The sequence below is a fragment of the Capricornis sumatraensis genome, chromosome X (genome assembly GCF_032405125.1).
Source record: "Capricornis sumatraensis isolate serow.1 chromosome X, serow.2, whole genome shotgun sequence".
Lineage (NCBI taxonomy): Eukaryota > Metazoa > Chordata > Mammalia > Artiodactyla > Bovidae > Capricornis > Capricornis sumatraensis.
In genome coordinates, this window is record NC_091092.1 from 115145077 (window position 1) to 115165245 (window position 20169).

Consider the following 20169-nt stretch of genomic DNA (forward strand, 5'->3'; position numbering starts at 1 on the left):
ATTTCAAAATGGCTATAGGACAGAGCTGCTCTGTACCTTCCACCCATTTTTTTTAATTGTTTTTTTTTAAGTTTATTTATTTTAATTAGAGGCTAATTGCTTTATAATATTGTGGTAGTTTTTGCTATACATTGACATGAATCAGCCACAGGTGTACATGTGTCCCCCCCGTCCCGAACCCCCTCCTACCTCCCTCCCCACATTCCACCCATTTTAAATAGGATTATTTAATTTAGTTACCTTATTCCTGTCTGACCACAGAATGTTGGGTGTATAAAGGTTAGATAACGAGTCTTTCGAGACTCAAGAGGAGCAACTCCTGAACAGCTGTACTTAAGGAATTAGGCATGAAGAACCTTCACACGTAAGTAATGAGATTCAGTGAAAAAGCTGGCTTAAAATTCAACATTCAAAAAACTCATGGAATCAGTTTTTAAGATCATGGCATCCAGTCCCATCACTTCATGCATGGCAAATAGAAGGGGGAAAAATGGAAATAGTGACAGACTTTATTTTCTTGGGCTCCAAAATCACTGCAGATGGTGACTGCAGCCATGAAATTAAAAGAAGTTTGCTCCTAGGAAGAAAAGTTATGACAAACCTAGACAGCATATTAAAAAGCAGAGATCACCTTGGTGACAAAGGTTCATCTAGTCAAAGCTATGGTTTTTCTAGTAGTCATGTATGGATGTGAGAGTTGGACCATAAAGAAGGCTGAACACCAAAGAACTGATGCTTTTGAACTGTGGTGCTGGAGAAGAATCTTGAGAGGCCCTTGGACTGCAAGGAGATCCAACCAGTCAATCCTAAAGGAAATAAACCCTGTATTCATTGGAAGGACTGATGCTGAAGCTGAAGCTTCAATACTTTGGTCACCTGAAGTGAAGAACTGACTCACTGGGAAAGACCCTGATGCTGGGAAAGATTGAAGGCGGGAGGAGAAGGGGATGACAGAGGATGAGATGGTGGGATGGCATCACTGACTCAATGGACATGAGTTTGAGCAAGCTCCCAGAGATGGTGAAGGATAGGGAAGCCTGCCATGCTGCAGTCCATGGGGTTGCAAAGAATTGGACACGAATGAGTGACTGAACAAGACAAGAATGAGACCCTGGACTTCTAGCCTTATCTTGAGGTCATAATAAGATTCCAGGGCTCTTAGGAATAGGGTGAGTATATTTTGTATGTGTCAGGGCATGGATTACTAGAGGCTAACGGGCAGACTCTGCTGTACTGTTATTTTGGTGGTCCCACTGAAAAACCACATCTTGTGCAACTCAAGCTCTTGTAAAGTTTTCTTCCCTATTAGCTCTAGACTCGACTAGTTGGATATATTAGTAAGCATGATACAAATAGAAGCTTGATAAGTCTCCATACTTTCTGAGTTGCCCTATAAAATGCCTGGTTATCTTGCTGGAGAGACAACTGGAAAGACTACATGGAGGCCCTGAGGATTACGGACAGAGCAAATCCTGTATCCAGTTGATGCCAGCCTCAAGTGACTATGGTCAAAAATTAGCAGGCAACCCATGCAGTCAAGTCCAGCTCACATAAAACAATGAACACATACTCGATCTTCTGTAAGAAATAGCTCTATATTCTTCAGATAGCAGTGAAAAAAATGGGATTTCAGATGAAGGAACAAAAAGTAAAAGGGTAAGGTAAATTTATACTTTAATCTGCAAACAGCAGGCAGGATGGTGAGAACATAGCACAAAGTATCCACGGAGACAAACACCAAGATGAGTGTAGAAGGAAAAGTTGCAGCTGGGTTATAAAGGGACATGTATGTCAAACAAAGTCTTCAGACTTCATATTGAGTATCAAGGCCTATTAAGAACTTTTAGGTAGAGAAATTTAATAAGATCTTTGTTGTGGACATGTAATTCCACAGCAGTGAGGAACGGTAACACGAACAGGAAAACTGGAGGCAGAGAAACCATTTAAGAGGACAGTGCACTCACAGTGTCCTCATTTAAGAGGGCAGAGTAGAAATTAGCATGAACAACAACGAATAAATCCAAAAGACATTTCTAAGGGTAGATCAGACAGATCTTGGTAGCAATTAAGACAAGGTAAAGAATGATAAGTGATAATTTTCTAGATAGTGTTGCTGGAATAACAGTGATTCTATGCATTAAAAAAGGAAACATCTGAGGAGGAGACAGCTTTGTTGAAGTAAGTATCAAAATACATTTTGGTACATGTTGAAGTCAATGTGTCTTTTGGGCAAACAGAAAGAAGAGACTATTAGGAAACTGAAAATATACCTCTAGTGCTGGTGAAAATGTTTGGAATTATTTTTTGAGTCATTAAATACTTATTAAGTGAAGCTACTGTAATAATAATCAGGGAGCAATGATTAATAAACTGACTGCATAAAAGAATCATCATGACCCAGCAATCCCACTGCTGGGCATGCACACTGAGGAAACCAGAATTGAAACAGACATGTGTACACCAATATTCACTGCAACACTGTTTACAATAGCCAGGACATGGAAGCAACCTAGATGTCCATTGGCAGACAAATGGATAAGAAAGCTGTGATACATATACACAATGGAATATTACTCAGCTATTAAGGAGAATGCATTTGAATCAGTTCTAATGAGGTGGATGAAACTGGAGCCTATTATACAGAGTGAAGTAAGTAAGAAAGAAAAACACCAATACAGTGTATTAACACATATATATGGAATTTAGAAAGATGGCAGTGATGACCCTATATGCGAGACAACAAAAGAGACACAGATGTAAAGAACAGACTTTTGGACTCTGTGGGAGAAGGTGAGGGTGGGATGATTTGAGAGTATAGCATTGAAACATTTATATTATCATATGTGAAACAGATCTCCAGTTCATGTTCGATGCATGAGACGAGGTGCTCAGGGCTGGTGCACTGGGATGACCCTGAGGGATGGTATGGGGAGGGAGGTGGGAGGGGGTTCAGGATGGGGAACATATGTACACCCATGGCTGATTCATGTCAATGTATGGCAAAACCACTACAATATTGTAAAGTAATTAGCCTCCAATTAAAATAAATAAATTAATTTAAATTAATTTTTAAAAAGAATCATCTGACATCTGTTATTTAACAGATCTGACATGGTACATAGTCACCAATAGTTATTTTTTTAAATTTTATTGGATTATCAGTTCAGTTCAGTTGCTTAGTCATGTCTGACTCTTTGCGATCCCATGGACTGCAGCATGCCAGGCCTCCCTGTCCACCACCAACTCCCAGAGTTTACTCAAACTAATGTTCATTGAGTCGGTGATGCCATCCAACCATCTCATCCTCTGTCGTCCCCTTCTCCTCCTGCCTTCAGTCTTTCCCAGCATCAGGTTCTTTTCAAATGAGACAGCTCTTCGCATTAGGTGGCCGAAGTTTTGGAGTTTCAGCTTCAACATCAGTCCTTCCAATGACTATTCAGGACTGATTTCCTTTAGGATGGACTGGTTGGATCTCCTTGCAGTCCAAGTCTTCTCCAACACCACAGTTCAAAAGCATCAATTCTTTGGCGCTCAGCTTTTTTTATAGTTCAACTCTCACACACCACCGTTACGGCAGAAAGTGAAGAAGAACTAAAGAGCCTCTTGATGAAAGTAAAAAAGGAGAGTGAAAAAGTTGGCTTAAAGCTCAACATTCAGAAAACTAAGATCATGGTATCTGGTCCCATCACTTCATGCCAAATAGATGGGGAAACAGTGGAAACAGTGGCTGAGTTTATTTTTCTGGGCTCCAAAATCACTGCAGATGGTGATTGCAGCCATGAAATTAAAAGACATTTACTCTTTGGAAGAAAGTTATGACCAACTTAGACAGCCTATTAAAAAGCAGAGACATTACTTTGTCAACAAAGGTCTGTCTAGTCAAGGCTATGGTTTTTCCAGTAGTCATGTATGGGTGTGAGAGTTAGGCTATAAAGAAAGCTGAGCACTGAAGAATTGATGTTTTTAAACTGTGGTGTTGGAGAAGACTCTTGAGAGTCCCTTGGACTGTAAGGAGATCCAACCAGTCCATCCTAAGGGAGATCAGTCCTGGGTGTTCATTGGAAGGATTGATGGTTGAAGCTGAAACTCCAATAATTTGGCCACCTAATGCGAATAGCTGACTCATTTCCAAAGACCCTGATGCTGAGAAAGATTAAGGGCAGGAAGAGAAGGGGACGACAGAGGATGAGATGGCTGGATGGCATCACCAACTCAACGGCCATGGGTTTGGGTGGACTCCAGGAGTTGGTGATGGACAGGGAGACCTGGCGTGCTGCGGTTCATGGGGTCGCAAAGAGTCAGACATGACTGAGTGACTGAACTGAAACTGAAACTGACTCATATCCATACATGACCACTGGAAAAACCATAGCCTTGTCTAGATGGACCTTTGTTGGCAAACTAATGTCTCTGCTTTTTAACATGCTGTCTAAGTTGGTCATAACTTTCTTCCAAAGAGTAAGTGTCTTTTAATTTCATGGCTGCAATCACCATCTGCAGTGATTTTGGAGCCCAGAAAAAAGTCTGCCACTGTTTCCACTGTTTCCCCATCTATTTGCCATGAAGTGATAGGACCGGATGCCATGGTCTTAGTTTTCTGAATGTTGAGTTTTAAGCCAACTTTTTCACTCTCCTCTTTCACTTTCATCAGCTCTAGCATCAGTCCTTCCAATGAGCAGTCAGGGTTGATTTCCTTTAGGATTACTTGGTTTGATCTCCTTGCTGTCCAAGGGACTCTCAAGAGTCTTCTCCAACACCACAGCACAGGGACCAAAGCTGCCTGCTTTGGTCCTGCCAATATTATCTGGATGGTTAACTGAAGCAGTGTGGTCATGTTATGTCTCAAGTCCTGAGGTCCCTAGTCAATCCTTTTTACCACCTTTCACACAACCTGCTATGTTTCTTTGTTGGGTTATATCTGCCTTTTCAATTGTAAGGGGGAGGACTGTGAGGAAAGCAGCTGCTCTATCTTGACAGAACCACATTCTATTTTAAACTGTGACACAGTATCTATAATAATTTATTGCACACTTATTTTCTCTCATGCAAACGATTTGAAGGTAAAAAATGTTTCTTTTAGAGTCTTTGTAATTCTAGCATTAGCATATCACCTGGTGATCAGTCGATGTTTCTGAAATGGATGACTGAGAAAATGGATTTAACTGAGTACCTTTTGATAGATGAGAAAGAAGAATTAGTCTCTAAAGAGAAAATCAAGACTTGGACAAAGGAACTAGATACTAGATAAAATACATTATATATATGTAATTTGGAAAAGTACGCGTTTAGAAAGAAATTAACACAGAAAAATCAATCATCCTCTGTCTGATTCACTTTGCTTTACAGCAGAAACTGACACAGCAGTGTAAAGCAGCCTTACTCCAATAAAAAAATCAATCATACTTCTAACAATGCTAACAATGTGCATGTTGAAAATGAAATTCAAAAGGCACTATCATTTAGAAATACACCAAAGAAAATGAAACACTTATGTATAAATTTTGCAAAATGTGTATAGGATTGTATGCTGAAAAATACAAAGTGCTGATGAAGAAGAAATCTTAAATAAATGCAGAGACCTACTGCACTCATAGATTGTGGGTTCCAACATAAAGACAACAATTTTCCTCAAATTGAGTTCAGTTCAGTTCAGTTCAGTCACTTAGTTGTGTCCAACTCTTTGCGACCCTATGAATTGCAGCATGCCAGGCCTCCCTGTCCATCACCATCTCCTGGAGTTCACTCAAACTCACGTCCATTGAGTCGGTGATGCCACCCAGCCATCTCAACCTCTGTCGTCCCCTTTTCCTCCTGCCCCCAATCCCTCCCAGCATCAGAGTCTTTTCCAATGAGTCAACTCTTCGCATGAGGTGGCCAAAGTACTGGAGTTTCAGCTTTAGCATCATTCCTTCCAAAGAAATCTCAGGGCTGATCTCCTTCAGAATGGACTGGTTGGATCTCCTTGCAGTCCAAGGGACTCTCAAGAGACTTCTCCAACACCATAGTTTAAAAGCATCAATTCTTTGCTTCTCAACTTTCTTTATTGTGCCTGGCTTGGAGAATTTTGAGCATTACTTTACTAGCATGTGAGATAAGTGCAATTGTGTGGTAGTTTGAGCATTCTTTGGCATTGCCTTTCTTTGGGATTGGAATGAAAACTGACCTTTTCCAGTCCTGTGGCCACTGCTGAGTTTTCCAAATTTGCTGGCAAATTGAGTGCAGCACTTTCACAACATCACCTTCCAGGATTTGAAATAGCTCAACTGGAATTCCATCACCTCCACTAGCTTTGTTCGTAGTGATGCTTTCTAAGGCACACTTGACTTCACATTCCAGGATGTCTGGCTCTAGGTGAGTGATCACACCATCATGATTATCTTGGTCATGAAGATCTTTTTTGTACAGTTCTTCTGTGTATCCTTGCCACCTCTTCTTAATATCTTCTGCTTCTGTTAGGTCCAAACCATTTCTGTCCTTTATGGAGCTCATATTTGCATGAAATGTTCCCTTGGTATCTCTAAGTTTCTTGACGAGATCTCTAGTCTTTCCCATTCTGTTGTTTTCCTCTATTTATTTGCATTGATCACTGAGGAAGGCTTTCTTATCTCTTCTTGCTATTCTTTGGAACTCTGCATTCAGATGCTTATATCTTTCCTTTTCTCCTTTGCTTTTCGCTTCTCTTTTCACAGCTAATTGAGTTATATAGGTTTAATTCCATTCGTATCAATATTATTCCAGTATGTTTTTTTTTAGACATACATAAGCTTATGCTAAAATTTATCTGGAGAGGAACAGGCCTTACAACAGCTAAAAGAATCTTGAAAATTAAGGTATCTAGTCCTACTATATAGCTATAGCTACACTAAGCAAGACAGAGTGGTACTAGCCAAGGAACAGGTACATAGATCAAAGGTATATAATACTGAATCGAGAAACTGGTTGTTGTTGTTCAGTTCCTACGTCATGTCCAACTCTTTGTAACTCCATGGACTGTAGTACACCAGGCTCTTCTGTCCTCCATTATCTCCAGAAGTTTGCTTAAATTCATATCCATTGAGCCAGTTATGCTATCTAACCATCTCATCTGCTGCCCTCACAAATCCACCCAACTGATTTTGTATAAATGTGCAAAAGCAATTCCATGGAGGAAGCTAGACGTTTTCAACAAATGATGCTGGAGCAACTGGATATCTACTCAAAAATCTACACCTTGACCAAAATAAACTGTATACCATAGTAAATATTAATTCAAGATGGAGCAGAGATTAAAATTTAAAGCTAAAAATCTAGTGGTTAAAACTCCAATCATTTTAAAAAGAAAAGTGTAAGTATATAGACTATGGAAAGAGTTCCTATATTTTGTATCAAAAGCACAATCCATAAAAGGAAAAAAAATAAAAACTTTTTCTCTGCAAAAAAGCCTGCTATGAGGATGAGAAGACAAACTACAGATTGACAGAAAATATTTGCAAGCCACATATCCAAGAGGATTACTACCTAGAATATATAAAGAATTCTCAAAACTCAACGGTTAGAACACAAATAATTCAGTTATAAAATGGTCAGAAGACAGAAACAGATATTTCACTGATGAGCACAGAAATGGCAAATCAGGACACAAAATCCCACCATTAGCCATTAGGGAGATGAAAATTAAAATCACAAGATATCAAGATATACTGATGGTTACAAAGAAAAATAGTGACAATACCAAATGCTGCAAGCATGTGGATAAACCAGATCACTTGCATATTGCTGGTGGGAATGTAATAAAATGGTACAGCTACTCTGGAAAATAATATAGCAGTTTCTTATATGACAGGGCTTCCCTGATAGCTCAGTTGGTAAAGAATCTGCCAGCAATGCAGGAGACTCTGGGTCGGGAAGATCCTCTGGAGAAGGGACAGGCTACACACTCCAGTATTCTCAGGCTTCCCTTGTGGCTCAGCTGGTAAAGAATCCACCTGCAATGTGGGAGACCTGGGTTCAATCCCTGGTTTACAAAAATCCCCTGGAAAAAGGAAAGGCTATGCACTCCAATATTCTGGCCTGGAGAATTCCATGGACTGTGCAGTCCATGGGGTCGCAAAGAGTCGGACATGACTGAGTGACTTTTAATTCTTATATAACTAAACATGCAACTCTCATACCACTCAAGTTCACTCTGGAGCATCTATTGCAGATACATGAAAACTTATATTCACTAAAAATGTATATGGGTATTCACAGAAGATTTATTTTCAATAGCCAAAAATGGAAACAACAGACATGTCCTTCAATGAGTGAATAAACACTGTGGTAATGTCCATACCATGTAACATTACTTAACAATAAACAAGAACAGACTACGCTGAACAACCTGGATGAATTTCAAAGGAATTATGTTGACTGAAAAACCCAATTCCAAAAGGTGATATCCTCTATGATTCCATTTATAAAACATTCTTGAATTACAAAATGTAGATATGGAGAACAGATTAGTGTTTGCCAGGGATTTGGGACTGGGATAGGGAAGAGAATATGGACAACAGAAGGGATACTGGAGATGATGATATTGTTCTGTATCTTGAATGTAGCATTATCAATATTCTGATGATGATTTTGTACTATAGTTTTGCAAACTGTCACTGCTGATGGAAACTGGCTAAAGGATTCATGGGATCTCCCTGTACTATATCTTGCAAATGAATATGAATCTACAAAATACAATTTTAGTCAAAAAACAGAGTGACAAACAACTTAGTCTGTTACAATTCAGGGGGCATTAAATTGCTTACATGAGCACCAGCCAGATATGCATATGAAACTGTTAAAAGAGTATAACTCAGAAGAGGCGTATTTAAAAACTGGGAGTCAAGAGGATAAGAATATTTTTTTTCTTTTAAAAAGTAAACTTAATCTTTAAATGGCAATGAAAGAAAAAGAAAAGAAATTATTACGCATCTCTCCTTTACTCACTTTTTCATGTAAAAATAAACATTCAAGGAGGAGAAAATTGAGTGAAGAGCCAGGTACTACAGAACAAAGAATGATGTGGTTATTATTCTATCCAAAATGGCTACTTACAGATGGGAGTAGGAAAGTTCTTATTCATTTTGCTGAGAGTAATTTTAGGTGTTTGCATTATTTACATCATTTAATTGTACATATTTAGGTGTAATAGAGAAGGAAATGACAACTCACTCCAGTATTCTTGCCTGGAGAATTCCATGGATAGGGGAGCCTGGCAGGTTTGGCCAAGACCATCATTTAGGTGTAAATGCTGTACGTGAAAACACTCGTTAAACAATTTCATTGATAAGTTAATAACACAGAGCGCTTATCAGAAAGACTAGAGCCTTGGAGTAGCAGCTAACATTTTCAAACTTGTGAAACTCTTTGTAAATGAATTATTTAAAAACTAATGGTGACAATTTTGTGGCCTGAGAGCTAACAATGTGTCAAAGTGTCAGTGATTCAACTAACAGCCCTGGGCTCCCTTCACATCAACAGCAAGTCATTCTACTTAAACTGCTGTTTATAATGATTTTGAGTCCTGCTTTCCAAATGAGAAAAGGGAGTCAGATCAACAGTAGCTTCAAATCAATTGGAACACTCAAATTCCAGGGACAAAAGCATCTTTTCCTGCAGTTCATTGCTTCCTCTAGAATACCGCTTGACACATATCCAAACTTCAAGGTGTTTGTCTTTTACTTTAACCTTCCATTAAAATGTAGACACATAGACATATGACAAATGTCATGGTTTCAAAATTTTGTGACCTTGATTCATTATTGCAACTACAAATTCAGAGACATTTTAGTGCAGTTTCTCAGAGCATTTGACCAATATGTATATTTAAATACATCAAAGAATTGCAACTTCAGTGCTTTAGAAATTCAGGTTACTAATCTGAACACATCACTATTTTCCCATCAATAATAAATAATAGAATGACGTGTTAGACTATGAACATTCAGCTCAATTCTAATCTCAGATAAGGGAGGACATAAATTGGTCTATCTTAAAGAATCACCTCTACACATGCATAAACAATCAGAAATGATGTTTTTTTTAAAAAAGAAATGCAGATGTGAAATTAAATCAAATTATTATTAGTCAAGTAGGAATAGCCAGTACAAACAGTACTCTCTAACTATATTGTTGTTCAGTCACTCAGTTGTGTCAGACTCTTTGTGACCCCATGGACTGCAGCACACCAGGCCTCCCTGTCCTTAACTTTCTCCTGGAGTTTGCTCAAACCCATGTCTATTGAGTTGGTGATGCCATCCAACCATCTCATTCTCTGTTGCCCCCCTCTCCTCTTGCCCTCAATCTTTCCCAGCATCAGGGTCTGTTCCAATGGGTCGGCTCTTCGCCAACATAGTACGGCAATGAATTATCATTGTACCTACAAAAACTACTTCTATTAATAATTAAGTTGAAACATAAAAGGGTTGGATTCCCTTTTATAAGGGAAAGAACAAAAGCTGACAAAGGAATAATGCATTTGTTCTTTTATTAATATAATTCATTTGACATTTTTCCCAAGCAGAACTTTATTTGCATTCACTTTTATTTTCCAATCTTAACTCTAACTTATATGTTGACGGTGTTTAAAAGATAAAATTATATTTAACCTTCATGTGGCTTTCACCCATTTTGACAACCTAACATGCCTGCAGCCATGACTCTTCATAAAGGTAATTCTTTTAGGTTGATGGTGAATGGGAGACACAATCCTTATGCTAGAGGAATAATAGCTGCCAGTGAGAATTTCAGAAGTGAAAGTCATATTTTGAATTGAAAAAGATACTAGATGATTCTGAGAGTTTCTCCAAATTGAGAATCAACTGCTTTAGATTTGGCTTTTTCTTAGTAAGTTGAAATAGGGACACAAAGGAATCGATTTAAACCCTCCTCCTATATGCTTATACCCTGCTATGCCATGTTCTTATAGTCTAATGACATCTGCAAGCATTCATGCAGGGTGTGATTCATAGTCCATGTGGGGCTAAATGCTTAAACTGAGATTTTTCACTGCTAATAAGATACACGGCTATTGTCTAAATGCATTATCATTAAGCAAAGTACATACGTCTCTTCCCAAAGCAGACAAAGATATGTAGATGTGTGACCAGTTTCTTTGTGGAGTAAGGGCATGGGGAGACCCAAAATATTTTTGTATTGACTCAGCACTTTTATGGATTCCCAGGTGGCTCAGAGGTTAAAGAATCCACCTGCCAATGCTAGAGACCAGAAGATGTGGGTTCGATCCCTGGGTTGGGAAGATCCCCTGGAGAAGGAAATGAGAACCCACTCCAGTATTCTTGCCTGGAGAATCCCATGGACAGAGGAGCCTGGTGGGCTACATTCCATGGGGTCACAAAGAGTCAGACACGACTGAGCGCATAGGCATACACACACAGCACTTTTAGTTAACAAAATGATCTGGAACATAGTCTCTGTACTTCTAACAAGGCAAGGCTGCTTTCCTCTTTCTGTGCACACACATGTTACTTAAATCATCTTTGCAGATGTGTGTGAACCAGAGGTATCTGTGCACTATCTGTGAAGGGCAATAACAGAATGTTACAACCCATTTAGCAATAAACTATGCATCCTTTCTGCAAGTCTTTGCTTACATTTTATTTGCAACATTTCACCTCCTCTATAAATTTTATTTCATAGTGTTTAGTAATTTCTGGCAACATAAGTAGATACCCAGATGGTATCTCTTTTCTCCATAAGCCAGAAATAATGTCTCAATATAAATTCCAATCCCATCTTTTTATGATTTAGATTCTAAATGTTAGAAAGCAGCAACACACACAAATATTGAGACAATACCTTGAGGTTAAAGAGAGAGCCACAAAATCTAGGTATATAAGACTGCAACCTGTGATATCATTGATTGAACAGTAACAAGATGAAAAGCATACCTGATAACACAGGCATAAAGACCACTGTCCTGCAGTAACGTTGGTCGGAACCAAATGGAGTCTTCTTCCTTGCTCATTCTACTTCCATCAAAGGCTATTGGCTCTTCAAAGTCTCCGGGACCAGAGCTTTTGTACCACATCAAACTGAGTCCAGCACTTTGGGCTAGGGAGTAATTGGCTCTGATATAACCATAAAAGAGTGCACATTTGATGCGAACAGGCTCTCCCACCAAAACTTGGTATTTCTTGATATCGACAGACCAATCTGTGCATCCATCAGCTATAGTCAAAAAAGAGAAAGAGAAAATACATTAGAGAAAACAATGGAAGCAATTAGGTTATTTATTCATTTATTCATTCAACAATATTTATTGAGCATCTCTATTGGACAAAATTTTTCCCTAGGCACAAATGGTGCAGCAATGGATAAAACTCCGAAGGGCACTGGAAAGTAATTTATCCTATTAACAAACAATATATTCATCACTTAGTTTGCTTCTGATGATACTTATTCTTACTTTAATCAGTGTGATGGCTACTGGCTTATGGTATTCCCACTCTAAATCCAAATGTTTGCCTGTTTTTTTGAAAATAGGTCCGGACCTGTGAAATAGTTTCCTTTGCTAGTTGGAACGTATGTTTTCTTAGTAAAGGGTGCTGGAGAGAGACTGCAAAGGAAAGGGTTTTGCTCCCTGGCTCTAGCATACTTGCTTGGAAGACTCTTGCAGTGTGCATTGCAGCAGCTTGATAATCTTTTTAGCAGAGCCTCGGGTGAGACATCTTATGGACAGCTTTCCCCGATACCTTAGAGGGCAATGCATCTCTGTCCAATTGCAGACGGCATACTTCCAACCAGTTCTACCAGGGTGTCATCTCAGTGACTTTAAGCCTTGCCTTTCCCAGTGAGGTCTGGATTTCACTCTGGGAATGGAGGACGAGAGCTTCTCCTTGGAGGCTCTCTCTCAGCTAGGGGTGATGGCAACCATTCCTCTATTCTTTATGGTTATCTTTTGCTACGGACTGAATGTGTTCTCTTTAAACTCATATTTTGAAGCCTTAATCGAGAATGTAATGGTACATGGAGGAGGGGCCTTGGGGAAGTAATTATCTTTATATGAAGTCATGAGGGCAGAACCCTTAGGAAGAGAGTGGTGCTTTTATAAGAAGAAACACCAGAGCCTGCAGTCTCTCTCCTCTTGCATGCTTATAGAGAAGATGTCACGTGAGCACACACCAAGAAGGTGGCCATTAGCAAGCAGGAAAGAGGGCCCTCACCAGAAACCAAATCAGCCAGCACTTTAAACTTGAACTTCTCAGCCTCCAGAACTGTAACACATTTCTGTTGTGTAGGCCACCCAGTCTATGGTGTTTTGTTATGGCAGCCCGAGCAGACTAATACATCTTTCTTTCTTCCTAGCCAGTCCTTCAGTACTCCAATAACCTGTTGCACTGAACAAATCTGTACACACACTCTCTGTATTCAAATTAGAGTATGATTTTTTTTTTTCTCTCTGGGCACACACTAATAAAGTAAAGAGTAAATCTTATACAGCCAAACAAGGCAGAAAGTAGTACAACAAAAGCAGGTCATGTTTAGTAGTGGTTTCACAGCCAGAGACAGAGGCAGGTCATTACTTAGCCCTGATTTCTGGGAGTATCAGGCAGAGTAAAGTACAAACCATGGTGGGACATGGAGCTGATGGCATGGGGGCTAATTGGGTTTTCTGGGTTTCCTTGTAGCACCATCTTTCAAATGATATCTTGGTACCATTTTTATCACTTCTCCCCCACCATATCCCCACAACAGCAACAGGTCACCATAGGACAGGTCCATCACCATTATTATGATCACAGAGAAGTTGTGGATTCCAGCTTAGAGAGGGAAGTTGCCCCACATGTAGAAAGAGAATCAATTTGCCATAGCTCACAGTATATAAATGCTGAGTAAAATGGCAAAAACCAAGAAAAGAGGACCTCTAACAGCAAGAGCATTTGAGTACTGCAAGCAGGGTTTAACTCACTTGAGATTAACAAAAGGGCGAGCTAAAGGATCTAAGGACAGGAAAAATAATGGAGAATTCACGAGAAGGAAAATGATCAAAATGAAAAGGAAGATGTATATTAGAGCAAAGGTGACACATTATGGAATTAGCCAAATTTCTTAAAGTATTATCTAATATCTGATGAGCACTTAACTACGTGCTGAGCTTACAAAGTTTCACTCATCTTTCATAAAAATATTCATTTAGGCTTTGAACTCATTGTTCCCTCTACACTGAACTTTTCACACCAACCAACTTGCATAGATTCCTCCTTACCTTCCTCCACATGTCACCTCCTCCAAGACTCCTTAACTGCCCCGCCAGCAAAACCACCTTCCTAGTCATTTGATCGATTGATCTTTCATATTTGTTTTCATAGGACTTATTGTTATCTGATGTCATGTGCCCACTTTTTGCTTGCTTTGTCTTCACAGTAGAATGTAAGCCTCCTGAGGTCAAGGACTTGGTCCCTCTAATTCACTTCTTTAACCTCAGTGCTTAGAACTGTGCCTGCTAACCAGCTCAATACACACTGACTAAATGAATGAGTGAATGAAAGAGTCAGTGAATGAATTCTTGAGTAAATAAACAAAATAATGTCAACATCAACAAACAGACTCAATACCAGCTAATACATGAAAGTTCTGGTATTCTCATCCAGCTCATCTGACCCTAGAATTCATTTCCTTTACCACCATAGTATTGTCTCCTAATAAAGGTAATTTAAATTTCACATGATTCTTTAGTTACTTTAATTACCAAATTTTGGTCTAAGATTCCTAATAAAACACTGTATTAAGGTACTATCTAGAGTAGATGTGCTGGAAGCTTGGGGGCCATCAGCAATGTCCAAGTCATTATCATCATTCCTATCAATGACTGCTGCCTAGTGGGCTCACCACACTAAATAGGATGACAGAACTGTACACAGAGATGTCCACGTTACATAATTACATGCAGTACTTATCAACACAATATCGTACATTTGTCCCATTGCATGAAATGCATCCTAGGTGGGATCTTTAAACAGTTAATTCTGGCAATAAGCATGAAATTATCTTGTTTTATCATGATATGAATTACAGTATAATTCTAGAATTACATTCCTGTAACTGAGGCCATCTGTCATACAGGAGACAGCTGCCAGGGCAAAAGGCTGAAACACCTTTAATGTAGCAGTAGAGACAGTGACTCTACTCAGACTCTTCAAAGATTTGTAAGGTAAAGCAGAATGCCTGAAGCTAAAAGCAAAAATATTTAGCTTAGAAACTTCTAAGAAGTTAGTAACAAACACAATTGAGAGAACAGAGAAGATTTGAGTTGGGGGACAGATAGAGATATTGATACATACTTTCTGAATCTGTTTACTAAGAATAATGTTGAAAGAAAACCATAAATACTACAGAAAATTGAGTTATTTAGTACTTTATCTATGGCAGAAAAAAGTTTCAAACAGCTTTGATTCACACGCCAAGGAAAAGGCAGAGATGAAATGAAGAAATAACAGCCCCTTAGGTATCAGAGACACCTTATGCTCATTTTAACAGGGAAATAGCACATAGGTTCTATGGCTTAGGAAGTTTTACTACCATTAAACTATAAATATATGATGTTCAAAAGTAAACTATAAACTTAGTAACATGTTAGTACATTTGGGGGAAAGATGGCAAATAACATAAACGACAATTCAAGATATCTTCAAATATTTTGATAAACATTTAAATAAATGAACATATATATGTTTTTCAAAAATTAAAGCATTTTACTAAATGAAATCAGTGAGGAGTGCTATTTTTTCCTTTGTTAACATGTCACCACATTTGCACACATTCTCACTCTGCATGTATCACAATTTTTTCCTAAATCATTTGAAAATAAAATAGAGACACAATGACATTTCACTGCTGAAATACTTCAGTATGCATCTCCTTTGAATAAAGACATTTTTTTCTTATATAGCCACAAAGAATTTTTTTAAATCTCATCCTATGGGATGTCTCAAATCTTAAAGGAATATGTGATAACTTAAAGCCTAACTCTTGATGACAAGAATTGCTACTGATAGGTTCAGTATTTCCTTACTTCAGTACACAAGCTCTGTTGGCTTGGAAATAGTTATTCTAAGCCAACAATATTTTTATATTTCTAGACACTCTTAATTCCATTATGTAAGTTACCAGGTAACCTTTATTATTTTTAAATTTTCATTGGGTAATTCTTCAGGAAAATAATATTTAATCAGTTTTTCTGCCTTTCAGAAAAAAATGCCCTTCTATAAGCCTCTGTCAGAAAGTTAGATATTAGTATTCTCTTTCCCTGGTGGGAGCATTCCATGGAAATACTCTAGTTGAATGTCTCTTATACAGCACATACTCCTTCAGAGTCAATGCGAGTTTCTGAAGCCAAAAAGTTGCACTGAGGGAGTGAGAGTAGGAAGCACCATATTCATTTATTTTTGTTGCCACCTGTAATGTTGTAGGAGCTTATATGAAGACAGGGATGGAATTAAGATTCAGAACTAATTTCCTTACAAGTGGTTCATATCGATGTACTATTTCATAGACAAAGGCTCCATAGATTGGATAAATGTCAATACACTCAAATGATATTGGTGAATGCATTTTTAACTGTCACTATTACTACAGATATAAGAGCTCAAAATATATCATGGCAACAAATTTGAAAGTTGTATTCTTTAAAATAAAAAGTCTAATCATAGACCTTATCTGTAATGTATCCCAATAAGACAAAGTAAGACTTTACATATAAAAAGGTAAATTGTGTTACTCTTCAAGTATCCACTTGGATAGGTACATTGGAACAATGAAACAATAATTAAGGCATCTGTGATAATGTCATAGAGGTCCCCCATCACCTTTATTGGTAAAGAATCTGCCTGCAATGAGGAGACCCCAGTTTGATTCCTGAATTGGGAAGACCCGCTGGAGAAAGGATAGGCTACCCACTCCAGTATTCTAGGGCTTCCCTTGTGGCTCAACTGGTAAAGAATCCACCTGCAATGTGGGAGACCTGAGTTCGATCCCTGGGTTGGGAAGATCCCCTGGAGAAGGGAAAGGCTATGCACTCCAGTATTCTGGCCTGGAGAATTCCATGGACTATACAAGTCCATGGGGTCGCAAAGAGTCGGACATGACTGAGTGACTTTCACTTTCACTATTACCTTTATTAAACTGATCTATCCATCCTCCAGCAACTTTGAGTGTTGCCTGCTAACACTTCACAATTGTCTCCTTCTCTTAAAAATTACCCTTGATTAACAAGAGCCATCTTGGTGGGAAATTTACTTCTCCTTGGGTCTGCCTATTGCCAATAACTGACTGATGTGAGTTTTAAGAAAAAAAAAAAAAGGTTGTTCCTTTAACTCCAGTAGGAACAACTGTGCAGGGCAGTTAATGCTCCAAAGCTTCTCTGTGTGTGGATCAGGCCAAGCTTAGAGGTTAACTGTGACCTCACTCAGCTCTTTCCCCTTTCCTGCCCTGCTTTCCTCTCTCTCTCCCTCCCTTTTAGGTTTTCCCTGAAGAGCACTCCCTTAGTCAATTGTGTACATCAAAATCTTGTCTTGGGCCCTGTTCTAAGAAATCCAATCTAACACAGATTTATCCATGGAGCAAGAACTACCTTCATTCCAGTTTCTGTCCTCAGGGCTGGAGACATCAAAACCTACAAGGCATAGCCCTTGTTTTTAAGGAGCTCAGAGTGTAATCAAAAACACTGACAGAAACTGAAAGGACAATGGAAATGCAATGATAAAGGGATGCACAGAGCTACTCAGGAATATGTTCCATAAAGAGAAAATATTTGAGACGTTTGTCAGAAGGGAGTCATACAAAGAAATGGCAGAAAGATATTTAATTTGCAGGTGAACATGAACGCAAAGGAACTTCCCTATGGCTCAGATGGTAAAGAATCTGCCTGCAAAGCATGGGATCTGGGTTAGATCCCTGGGTCAGAAAGATCCCCTGGAGAAGGAAATAGCAAACCACTCCAGTATTCTTTCCTGGAGAATCCCCATGGACAGAGGAGCCTGGTAGGCTACAGTCTACGGGGTCGCAAAGACTTGGACACGACTGAGCAACCAACACACTCACATGAAAGCAAAGGTACAGAAATAAGAAATAGCAGAGTTTTGCAGGAAATACAAATGGCTCTATGGTGTACAAACAAGTTTAAAGAAGGAAACAGCAAGAGATGGGGTAAAGAAGTGGACAAGGACAGACAGTGGAGGTATTTTTATGAGATGCAAAAAGTATGGCAGGCTCTTGGAGACCATCTCATATTTTCAGATGTGCTATGGTGGCTGAAATTTAAGGCTGGCATGTAAGGTAGAAGGTTTTAGCCAGGAGAATGATATTACTGAAGGTCTGAAGTTGAGCAGTGGTAGTAAAGAAGGAGAAACAGGTGGAACTGAGGAAGATTTAGGAGGTAAAGTTGGCAGGAGTAGGTGAATGACTGAATAAAAGCATCAAAGAAGAGGCATTTTGTTAGTTTACTCTGCAATTCATATCTTTCATCAGAGACTGAAAATTGACTATTCCTGTCCAGTGGCAGGATCTGTGAAATGTTTTTTATAATGCCTTCATTTAAAATTTTCAGGCAATGAAAACATAATGACTTTTTAAATGACTCACAGACGTAAATGTGTGTCTGTATATTCTTTTTAAAACTTCCAATGATCGAAACTACATACCTGACATATTTGTATCACTAGTCTCTACCTCTGCAGCTGCTGCTAAGTCACTTCAGTCGTGTCTGACTCTGTGCGACCCCGTAGACAACAGCCCACCAGGCTCCCCCATCCCTGGGATTCTCCAGGCAAGAACACTGGAGTGGGTTGCCATTTCCTTCTCCAATGCATGAAAGTGAAAAGTGAAAGTGAAGTCACTGAGTCGTGTCCAACTATCATCAACCCCATGGACTGCAGCCTACCAGGCTCCTCCGTCCATGGGATTTCCCAGGCAAGAGTACTGGAGTGGGGTGCTATTGCCTTCTCCACCTCTAGTGTGCTTGGAAAAGGCAAGCTTGAGACATGACCATAGTTACAGGGTGTCGGTCATGCACATACAAAGAACAGAAAGGCTGAGGCTCGATTTTAATGAGAATTCTGCTCTTTATCTGCACTGGCTGCTCCTCTTTCCAGATATGAACTTCATAAATTGAAACCTGGCAATGTTTCAGTCCTTCCAAGAAAGAAGCAGAGATGCCCCCAAAATTGTCAGCAGCAAGGATTGCAGCAAATTATGTCATAAATTAACCTTTATAGTATATGCTGTTTCACACAAGGTTTTATTTTCATCTCTACTTTTTGGATTATGTTTCTCTGATGTGGGATACTGCCAGATTCTTATTTTTAAAATATATACATATATATATATATACACACACATATATATATATATATATATATACACACACAAACACAAACACACACACACATATATATATCTGTGTGTGTGTGTGTATACACAAACAATGTATCACTTTTGAAAAAGCTCATTCACATATGTTGGAGAGGTTTGTGTGGGTGTTAAGAACTGAGGTTAACTCAAGAGACTCTGTCAATTGTCAGGAATCCAGTTTCCAAAGCCTAGAAGTTATCATCTGCTACACTCTAAATGTTAGGTCGTCTCCAGGTGGGAGCGGCCCTTAGTCAGGTGTTGTCAAATTTCTTCTAAGATATGGTCTCCTCTTTATCAGGGGACAGGTGATGGATGCCAAGGCAAATAGGATCCAGACAGCATAGTTAACCCTCTGTCATACCTAGCCTTCACATTCTAGCAGGTATTTTAGACACTAATATACAAAACCCCATGCATTGCATAACACACACTTGGTAAGAATTTATTCTTAAGACTATTTGTATTCTTATGATAAAAAGAAAAAAAGGAAATTATAAGAATATTTTCATAGTTTCATAACCTGTCCTTTGGTTTAATAGGTTTCTTTTCTCAGCTGAGATCACAATTCCATAAAAAGATACATCATGCTGTTTTACAGAATATTTCATAATAACTACATAAAAGTCCATAATGGTATTGCATATAATTTACTTAGCTCTTTGGCTGTTAGACTACTTAAAGTTTTCCCCCTATTTTTGACTGTTCTAAATATGTGATAAAATAATATGCAGTGTGCTACAAACTTCCTCTCAAAAAAGTATAATTTCCTCAGGAAATAATTCCTGAAGA

General features: G+C 38.8%; 1 protein-coding gene across 1 annotated transcript in view; it reads right to left on the reverse strand.

Moving 5' to 3' along the window:
• Positions 1-12656, reverse strand: part of IL1RAPL1 (interleukin 1 receptor accessory protein like 1) — a 684278-nt gene extending 671622 nt beyond the window's left edge. Inside the window, exons 1-2 of the mRNA XM_068963257.1 lie at positions 12629-12656; positions 11922-12201 (exon numbers count right to left, since the gene is read on the reverse strand). Of these exons, the coding sequence (XP_068819358.1) occupies positions 11922-12201; positions 12629-12656 (308 nt within the window). The remainder of the gene's footprint in view (positions 1-11921; positions 12202-12628) is intronic.
• Positions 12657-20169: the final 7513 nt, after the last annotated feature.